The 9,866-nt window shown below is 58.9% G+C and overlaps 1 protein-coding gene across 1 annotated transcript; it reads left to right on the top strand.

Annotated features, from left to right (window-relative positions):
• The first annotated feature begins 719 nt into the window (after window positions 1-719).
• KLF2 (KLF transcription factor 2) lies at window positions 720-3,310 on the top strand. Its single transcript, XM_045862786.3, has 3 exons — window positions 720-908; window positions 1,191-2,013; window positions 2,631-3,310. Exons 1-3 carry the CDS (start codon window positions 834-836, stop codon window positions 2,804-2,806), a joined length of 1,074 nt encoding a protein of 357 aa, XP_045718742.1. The 5' UTR covers window positions 720-833; the 3' UTR covers window positions 2,807-3,310.
• The last annotated feature ends 6,556 nt before the right edge of the window (window positions 3,311-9,866 follow it).

The following is a 9,866-nucleotide window of genomic DNA, read 5'->3' as shown; positions in this document are numbered from 1 at the left end:
TGGGCCTCAGTTTCCCTGGAGGGCTTCCCTGAGAGAGAGCGCATCTCAAGGACTTAACATTGGTTGACATCATCATACAAGGTTTTTTACAGAGTGATGGGCATAACAGTGGGTCAGGCTTAGTGGGCCCCCAGAAAATGAGAGGCCGAGTCTCCCCGCCCATTATGAATCCTGGGGACCCCAATTCCCCGCCCCCAGGGTTCCCGGGAACCCCACCCATCCATCTAGGATTCTGGGGACCCCTTTGAAACTATGGGCCAATCTCGCCAATCATCAGGGGTTCCAGGAACCCCTCTGAGGCGTTGGGGACCATTCTCCCCATACATCAGGGATCCCCGGAGGCCCCGGGCCCCAGGGTTCCACTCAGAGTCCCGGGTCCCGGATGCCGCCTCCGCTCCAGGTCCTCGAGCAGGAGGGAGCCCACGGGGCGCCCCGGGGATCCCTGGGCGTCACGCTGCTGTTGTGGAGCGCGTGTTGACGCGTCGCCGGGGAGACGGGCGGGGGCGGACCCGGGAGGGGGGCGCGGCCTGGCCGTGCGCGAGGGGCCGGCCAGGCTGCGCAGAGCCCTGGCGGCCGCAGTGGCCACGGCCGCCGCCGCCCGCCGGCTTATATACCGCGGCTAAATTTAGGCTGCGCCCGGAGCTCGTCCCCATCCGGGACGCGTTTCCGCCGCCGCCGCTTTGGCCCGGCCCCCGCGCGCGCCGCGCCTATAAGGCTTGGGCGGGCCCGGCCGCGGGCCGCAGAGCGTCCCCGCCCGCCCGCGCCCCGACCAGCCCGGCTCCGGGCAGCCACTCACTGGTGTCCCGAACCCGCGTCGGCCCCGGGTCCCAGCCATGGCGCTGAGCGAGCCCATCCTGCCGTCCTTCTCCACTTTCGCCAGTCCGTGCCGCGAGCGTGGCCTGCAGGAGGTGAGGGCGGCAGGGACATCGGGGGCGGCCGGGACCGCGGGCGGCGGGGGCGGCTGGCTCAGGGTAGTAAAAGATGTGGGCTGCGGGGGTAGTAGAACGCCGGCGGCGGGGACAGCGGGCTCAGTGTTGTAAAACGAAGGCGGCGGGGACTGTGGGCTCAGTGTTGTAAAACGAAGGCGGCGGGGACTGTGGGCTCAGGGTAATAGAACGCAGGCGGCGGCCGGCGATCCTCGAGAGCCGCCGCGCGCTCACGCCCGCGCCCTATCGCTCTGTCACCCGCAGCGCTGGCCGCGCGCAGAGCCCGAGGCAGGCGGCACCGACGACGACCTTAACAGCGTGCTGGATTTCATCCTGTCCATGGGGCTGGACGGCCTTGGCGCTGAGGCCGCCCCCGAGCCGCCGCCGCCGCCCCCGCCGCCTGCGTTCTACTACCCCGAGCCCAGCGCACCGCCGCCCTACAGCGCCCCTGCGGGCGGCCTGGTGTCCGAGCTGCTGCGGCCCGAGCTGGACGTGCCGCCGGGGCCCGCGCTGCACGGCCGCTTCCTGCTGGCGCCGCCCGGCCGCCTGGTGAAGGCCGAGCCCCCCGAGGCGGACGGCGGCGGAGGCTACGGCTGCGCGCCCGGCCTGGCCCGCGGGCCGCGGGGCCTCAAGCGGGAGGGCGCCCCGGGCCCCGCAGCTGCGTGCATGAGAGGCCCCGGGGGCCGCCCCCCGCCGCCGCCCGACACGCCGCCGCTCAGCCCCGACGGCCCCGCGCGCCTGCCTGCGCCCGGTCCGCGCGGCCCCTACCCGCCGCCCTTCGGCGGCCCCGGCTTCGGAGCGCCCGGGCCCGGCCTGCACTACCCGCCGCCCGCGCCCGCCGCCTTCGGTCTCTTCGACGACGCGGCCGCCGCCGCCGCCGCCGCAGCTCTGGGCCTCGCGCCGCCCGCCGCCCGAGGTCTCCTCACGCCTCCCGCGTCCCCGCTGGAGCTGCTCGAAGCCAAGCCCAAGCGCGGCCGCCGCTCTTGGCCGCGCAAGCGCACCGCCACGCACACCTGCAGCTACGCGGGCTGCGGCAAGACCTACACCAAGAGCTCCCACCTCAAGGCGCACTTGCGCACGCACACAGGTGGGCGGCGAGCGCGGGCCGGGGGCGGTGGCTGGGCTCGGGACGAGGGGCGCGCGCTTAGGGAACCGCCCCCCCAGGGCGTGGCCCAGGAGATTGGGTAGGGGTCGCACCCTTCGGACTCCACTGGGGGCGTGGCTCAAGAGCTTGGGAAGGGCGTGCGCGCTTAGGGACCTTAGGGGGCCTCTGTATCAGAATGCTGGGGAAGGGACGCACGCTTAGCACCCTCCTGGGAGCGTGGCTCAGGGCTTTGGGGAGAGGGTGCGCGCGCTGAGGAAACCTGGGGGGGCGCTGGGTCTCAGAACGCCGGGGAGAGGATGCAAGCTCAGGACTCCCCTGGGGGCGTGGCTCGAAGCACTGGGGAGCCGAGAGTGCGCGCTTTGGGCGCCCTGGGGCCGAGAATCGGGAGGTTCGAGAGCTAGGGGCGCGTGCCTAGGATCCTTAGAGGTCCAAAACGTAGGTCCCCCCGCGCTTCGGGGCGCTGCTTAGGGGCAGGTTGCGCGCGCGCCCCCGAGTAGCCACGGTCGCGGGGAGCGTGTGCGTACCGGGGCCGACAGGCCGAGTCCCTGGGAAGCAAACTGAGGCCCGCTCTCGCCGCCCCCCACCCCCCCCCCCTGCAGGCGAGAAGCCCTATCACTGCAACTGGGACGGCTGCGGCTGGAAGTTCGCGCGCTCCGACGAACTCACGCGCCACTATCGCAAGCACACGGGCCACCGGCCCTTCCAGTGCCACCTGTGCGACCGTGCCTTCTCGCGCTCCGACCACCTGGCGCTGCACATGAAGCGGCACATGTAGCCCGGACGCCCCCCGCCCACCCGCGCGCGGCCGTGGCGGGTCCCACGCGCCGGGCGCGGCCCCCTCCCAAACTGTGACTGGTATTTATTGGGCCCAGAGGACCGGGCTGGGCACAGCGTGGCCATTGCGGGGGTCCCCCCCCCCCCACGACGCCGCCGCCGCCCCGACCCCCATCAGAGACTGAAGGCCCCGGTGGGAGAAGACCACGATCCTCCTTGACGAGTTTTGTTTTCAAAATGGTGCAATAATTAAGTGTCGTCTTCCCCCGCAACCGGGTCTACACTAGAGGATCGAGGCTTGATGCCTTGTGAGAAATGCAGCCTTAATTTGTACTGTCTTCGACATTTTTTATAATATTGTACATAGTGACTGTGACAGATATTGTATTACTGTAAATAGGAAGACAGGTGGGCATTTTGGCTCCCTGGTTCATTTTTATAAGACTTTTGTTGGTTGTTGTTTTTTTAATTAAAAAAAAAAAGTTTTGCATCTTTTGAAAAATCACAGCGCTGGTCTGACTGCTTGGAAGCTGGGGTGTAGGGTGGGCGTGGGGGGAAGGGGCCGTTGTGGTGCAGGAGGGCAGCCTGGCAGAGGTGGGGTGAAGTGTGTTCTGCCCCAGCCAGCACCCTGGGTTGCCAGCTGCAGCACCCAGCTGCCAGGAACCTGTGGGTTTTTCTATAACTTTAAACACTACATTTTAAGACTGAGGGAGAGTTATTTTAAGGTTGTTCCCTGAGCCATAAACTGCCTCTTTTTCCCCTGAACTGGGGAAAGTGCTGGTCCCACTGACGTGGCCTCCTCTGGGCTGGAAAAAAAAAAAAAAAAAGCCTTACCTCTTTCTGGAAGCTTCTGAGGTTTCAGCCAAAGTTCTGGAGTGTGCAGGCTCCCCCCACCCCTCACACACACACTTTTTTTCTTTCTTTCTTTCTTTCTTTCTTTCTTTCTTTCTTTCTTTCTTTCTTTCTTTCTTTCTCTTTCTTTCTTTTCTTTCTTTCTTTCTTTCTTTCTTTTTTTGAAAGGAGAAATGCTGAGCTTCTGACCTGCTTTGCCTTTTACTAGTCTTGCCTTTTAGCAGGAGTTTTTGTAAGGGATGAATTCCCCATCTTGTTAGAAGAAGTGAATTCCATGTTTGAGGGCTATGTATGGTGGGTTCTCTTTTCCAGATGAGGAAACAGGCCCAGAAAGGTAGCTATGGAGTGGTGGCATTAGGATGCTAGCCTGGTCTGTCTGCCTCATGAGGGTCCCTGAACCCCACTAGAAGGATCGGGGGCTTTCTGCAGCAACCCATCTGTTGCTTGCATTGGAGGGTTATGAGACCCATCCCTGCAGGTGCCCTGGTGTGAGGGAATCACATCAGAGCCCCTGCCTTGGTGGTTGGAGGTGGCCACTCCAGAAACCCACCTCGTAATCGAGGGGAGACCCCTGCACTGCACCCCGAATGTCTCGGTCGGGCAAGGAGGTGCCTCTCCATGGCAGGTTCCCCCTCATCTTCCCCCTTCTCAGGGCCCCGGTGGGTAACCATGACTACCAACAATTGCACAAGTTGTTTCCAGAAAGTGAAAATAGCTTGTAAGCAGCGCCTATTTTAAAACACTCTCGCCCCATTGCGACAGAGGCTGGGATTTCCTCCCTCCCTCCATCCTTCCTCCCCCCACCTCCCGCCCCTGAAGGCAGTCCTGGAAACAGCTGAGAGCGTTTGGTAATCCACAAAAAGCAGAAATGGGAGATGACAATCTGATTCATCTTTCTCGAGTAAATAGCCTGGGCCGGGGGCCGCTGGTGATGAAGGGTGTGTGAGTGTGTGAGCCTCCCGTACCCACTCTCTGCGGCTTTTGCAAAAACTGTTCCAGAGCAGAGCTGAGCCGGGGCCCCACCGACCCTGTGGAAATGCTCTTCTTTGCTCACAGCTGATTCCGGAGGCACTGGGGGCAGAACAAAGACTCACAAAAGATTTAAAATAACCTTTTGTAGGGTCTCCAGTCTTTCCGGTTGAGTTTAAACTTGCAGGTAAAGCCATTTTTCTGGCTTGCTCAAAAACACCTCGCAGGTTCCCCTGGGGGGAAGTTGAGTCCGATGAGAGGCCAGTTGTACTGGGACAGAAGCTGCTGAGCTTCTGTTTCCTGAGCGCCTCCAGCTGCTAAAACAAAGTGCCATGCTCCTGCAGGGCCGTGTGCTTCAGCCTGCACTGATTACCGCAGAAAGAGCCCTCATCTTTCTTTCTGTCCCTTTCTGAAAACCCAAATGTCAACCTTCATCAAGTATCTTCTGGATGCGTGCTTCTCAGCCAGGGGTGACCCGGACTGGAGACATTTCTGGTTGCCACAACTGGGGGCCGGGGGTGCTGCTGGCATCCGGTGGGTGGAGGGCTCGGGTGCTGTTAAGCAGCTTATGATGTACATGACAGCCCCCCCCAGCATCCCCCCCCCCCCCGCCCAGCCCTCAGAGGATGAGCCCCAGATATCAGCAGCGCTGAGGGTGGAGGAACTGGCTCTCTGGTTCCTAAAAGAGCAGCATTCAATGCTTTTCTACGCAAGGAGGTGGCCCCTTCCCAGGAGCAAGCTTTGATGGCAGATGTCACCCAGAGAGAAGTATGAATAAAAACCTCACCGCTGGGCCCCATCTCAGATCACCGTAAGAACACACCCAACCTCGACACTTTTCCTTTCCATAAAAAGTCCTGGCATCCGTTTGACAAAATGGTAAATATCAAAAAGAAAAACAACTTACCCTGTATTCTGTAACCCGATTCCAATCAGAGGCTGTTACAGGGAGGGATTTCTGGTGAGTGGTTGAATTGCTTTCACATGGCTGTGACGATCAGTGTATCCCGCCCTTTTTTTTCCAAGCGAGGTTAAAACCATTTTTCCGTATTTTCCCTCCATATGTTTTTATTACCATTTGAAATGGCTGCATAATATTCCATTAGACGTGCCAAAAGTTGCTTATGCAAACAAGCACTGAGTATATATATGTATTTGGCCATATTTCAGGTTGTCCTGGGCAGGGGGTGAGTAAAGAGGCTGGAAGGGATGGTTTGGCAGGGACTTTAGGCATCGCCAAAATGACCTCCCAAGAGTCACTCCAGAGTTGGGGGGAGGGTACAAGAGCTGTTTCTCTGCCAGAAGTTTCCTGTATGTCAGGGAGCCCCGGACACCCAGGCTGGTGACAGAATATGGTGTGAAGTAGAGGAAATGTGAGCTTTCAGAGGGTAAAGTGAGTCCCTGACTCAGCACCCTGCCCCATCGGTGAAGCCGACTTAGCACCCAGACCCAGCATCACCCTGGGGAGTCCCGAGGCAACAGGCCAGAGATGGCTCGTGAAAGCACCAGGGCCAGGTGGTTCCAATGCTGAGCTGGTGGGTGCTGAGGACAGGGTTTCTCCACCTTCGATCTGTCGACATTGGGGCCAGATCTTGCTCTGTAGTGGTGGCTTCTCCGTGCATTCTGGGATGTTGAGCGGCATCCCGGCCCCGCCCGCTCGACACCAGCAGCACCCATCCCCACAACTTGTGACAACCAAAAATATCTCCAGACATTGCCAAATGTCCTGGGGGGGGGGGTGGAATTAACCCCAGATTGAGAACCACTGGGTTAGGGGTTCCATGACCACCTAAGAGACTTCATATCTATAATTTTTTAAAAGATTATTTATTGGGGCGCCTGGGTGGCTCAGTTGGTTAAGCGACTGCCTTCGGCTCAGGTCATGATCCTGGAGTCCCTGGATCGAGTCCCGCATCGGGCTCCCTGCTCAGCGGGGAGTCTGCTTCTCCCTCTGACCCTCCTCCCTCTCATGCTCTCTGTCTCTCATTCTCTCTCTCTAAAATAAATAAATAAAATCTTAAAAAAAAAAAGTTTAAAAGATTATTTATTTGAGAGAGAGTGCAAGCAGGGGGAGGGGCAGAGGTGGAGAGAGAGAGAGAATCATCAAGCAGACTCCCCACTGAGTGCAGAGCCCGGCACGGGGCTGGATCCCAGGACCCTGAGATCATGCCCTGAGCCAAAACCAAGAGCTGGCCACTCAACTGACTGAGTCACCCAGACGCCCCTTTGCATCTGCAATTTAATGACTCACTGAGGTCCTAAGATACTGCACACATTTAAATGCACCAGCTGAGGGAGAGAGGAGGTAACAGGATCAACCTGTTTACATCAGCTAACAGATGGGGAATGTATTCTGCTGTGTAGTGTGAGCCTGGGACCTAAATTGATTTTTTCCCCCAAATAATTGACGCAGGGTTTCTCTCCCTCGGCACCATTTGAGCCTGGATCCTCCTTTGCTGTTGGGAGCCGTGTTGTGCATCGGAGGGTGTTGAGCAGCACCCCTGGGCTCGACCCACCAGATGCCTGTAGCACCCCCAGCCCCTCAGTCATGACAACCAAAATGTCTCCAGACGTCACCAAGTGTCCCCTGGGGAGGGGGTGCACAGAACCACCTGCAGTGAGAACCACTGCTTAGGCAAAACCCTTCTCACCCACGGAAGCCCCAATGTCTGCCTCGCAGGGCTGTTTCCTAGTCTGGAAAGTGAAGATGCTGCCCTGAGGACAGAATGACAGAACGCAGGGGGAGGGCGGCGCCCAGCACTGGGGTGTGGCCAGCGTGGCAAGTCTACCCCCCCCCCCCCCGGGGCCATCCAGTCCTTGGATTTGAGGTCTGGATGAATCCCCACCCCATCTCTCTTGGAGTCCCTGTCTCTCTTGTCTCTTTTTCTTTCTCCCCACCTCCCCACCTCCTCCCTCTCTCTCTCCCCCCTTCTCTCTCTCCCATTCATTCATTCAGCAGATGCACCCAATGCCTTCGCCCTGAGCTGAGTCCTGGGGAAGCAGCAGTGACTCAGAAGTGACTCAGCCTCAGGCGGGCACCCAGATCCAGTGTGAACAAGTTTATTGAATGACTAACCCAATGCTAACTTGAACGGAGCCACAAGGGCTAGGGCAGGTGCTTTCATCCCGGGCACCTTCCGCAAGTCCTCTCTTTCAACCCTCTACCAAACAGAGGTGGGGGCAGGAGGATAGCCACCCCAGTTTTTCAGATGCAGAAAGCGGGGCTCCCAGAGGGAAAGGCTAGCCAGGGCCCGTGGTGGGGCCGGGGCTCGAACCCCGGTCAGCCTGACGTCACAGCTCCTACCCGTGCCTCAAAATGTCTACATCCTGAAACACATCAAGCTCGCAGGGTCTTCCTCCACGCCCCATAATCGTGGTTCCTGAAGGCCCTAGTGAATGTCAGGAAACACAAATATTTGGGGGACCCTGGCTGGGTGAATGGGGTCCCCTGAGATGCTGCAATATGAAGCAGAAGGAGGCCTGGGCGGGAAACAGTTCGCCAAAAAGCGAAACAGAGTTACCATGTGACCCAGCCATTCCGCTCCTGACTGTAGACCCCAAAGATTTAAAAACAGAGACTCAGACAGGTGCCCGTATGCCCATGTTCCCAGCAGTAGGACCCACAACCAGCAGAAAGTGGAAACAACCCCAGGGTCCATCGACAGTTGAATGGATGAACACAGGTGGTCCGTCCGTGCACTGGACTAGATAGGAGGCAGGGGGTGAGACTTCTATGAGACAGATTCCGCGATGAGTGTTTTCAAGGAGTTTGTGCCCATTTTACGGGTGAGAAAATGGAGGTGTGGGGAGGCAAGACCACTGTCCATGTAATGGAGCTGAGCCTTGAAGCCCTGTCTGCCTGAAATGAAAGTTCCCCCCACCCCTGGGATGCCTCTGCAATGGGCAGTCACTGGGTGTCTCCAGGCCTCAGTTTCCCCACCTGAAAACAAGGAGGCTGGACCCATGGCTCCTCTACACGGACGCCATATTGGGCACAACTGTGTCTCCCCCATCAAATCAGATGGTGCCCCCCAGCAGCTCTCCATCATTTTGGAATAAATCCGAAGACTTCATCGTGGTCTGAGGGGCCCCAGCCCCTCCCTCCCTCCTCTCGTCTCGCTCCTGTGCGCCCACTCAGCCACACTGGCCTCCTTGCTGTCAGCCAAGTATGCTCCCCTGGTCCTGCCTCAGGGCCTTTGCATTTGCCGATTCACGCACTCTTCCTGTGGCCACGGGTAGCAACCTGGCCGAGCTGTCCTGGGGTCGTTTCTGTAGGCTTGAAGCCAGAAAGCAGATCCTCAGGTGGGAACAGGCGGCCACGGGACAAAAGGCTGGGGCCCTGGGTAACCGTTTTTAGGCAGAGGTGGAAGAAGCTGGCTCGGGAGTCTCCATTCCCAGCACCCCGGCTTCCTGCTCTGTGCCTGCCGGCGAGTGGCCCCCTCACTGGCCCTCAGCACATCATTTCTGCTGCAGGCCTGTGAGCCCCTCAGAGGCATCATCTCCTTGTCCTTGCAGAAGAGGAAACTGAGGCCCAGAGGCATTTCCCAGAGTCACACGCTGATGCTAGCTAGGACTCCTCTCAGAGTTAGGACTTTCCCTTCGCTGTGTGGGCCCTGAAGGCCAGGTTCAGTCCCATTTCATGAGGGAGGCAGAGGGACAAGGCATATCGCAATGATCCATGTTTCACCAATTTCAATTCTTTTTTTGGAAGAGAGGGAGGGTGAGGCAGGGTACCTTTGTGGCCATTTGTGGCTCTGGGAATAAACAGATACACCCTTCAGTCCTGCCTCAGGGCCTTTGCACTTACTCTTTCCTCAGCTGGAAATTCTTTTCTTCCCATGGCCAGCAGCAATTGGACCTCCAGATGCTTGACCATCCAGCAGACCTCACCCACTCCCTGGGATGGAGGGATGACCGAGGGCCCTCATCCTTCTGAACACATACATAGTGACTTTCAAATGATTGGGCTCCTCCAGGCCTGACCACACATTAGCAAATTAGCCAACCACATGGAACCGGGGGACAGATGGATTTCTTGATGGGCTAGGAGGTGAGGGATGCATGAGGAGGCTCAGAGAAGGGAAGCCACCTGCCCCAGATCACACAGCAAGAAAGGCCAGAGTTCCTCAGAGTTCCACCCCCCCAAATCCTTACCCAGACTCCCCAAGGCTGACACTCAGTGACCACTCACGCCTCCCCACTCTCTCCCCTCCACAAATCCCAGGTCCTTAGCTGGGCCT

Source organism: Mirounga angustirostris, unplaced genomic scaffold (assembly GCF_029215605.1).
Source record: "Mirounga angustirostris isolate CCGP_5_RB_7025 unplaced genomic scaffold, mMirAng1.0.hap1 SCAF_1, whole genome shotgun sequence".
Taxonomy (NCBI): domain Eukaryota; kingdom Metazoa; phylum Chordata; class Mammalia; order Carnivora; family Phocidae; genus Mirounga; species Mirounga angustirostris.
The sequence above is the reverse complement of the archived record's forward strand: the minus strand, read 5'-3'. Positions and strand labels throughout refer to the sequence as shown.

Coding starts and splice junctions, on each gene's coding strand:
- KLF2 (XM_045862786.3), top strand. CDS start 834: ATGGCGCTGAGCGAGCCCATCCTGCCGTCCTTCTCCACTTTCGCCAGT. Junction 909..1,190: donor GCGAGCGTGGCCTGCAGGAG/GTGAGGGCGGCA, acceptor TGTCACCCGCAG/CGCTGGCCGCGCGCAGAGCC. Junction 2,014..2,630: donor GCACTTGCGCACGCACACAG/GTGGGCGGCGAG, acceptor CCCCCCCTGCAG/GCGAGAAGCCCTATCACTGC.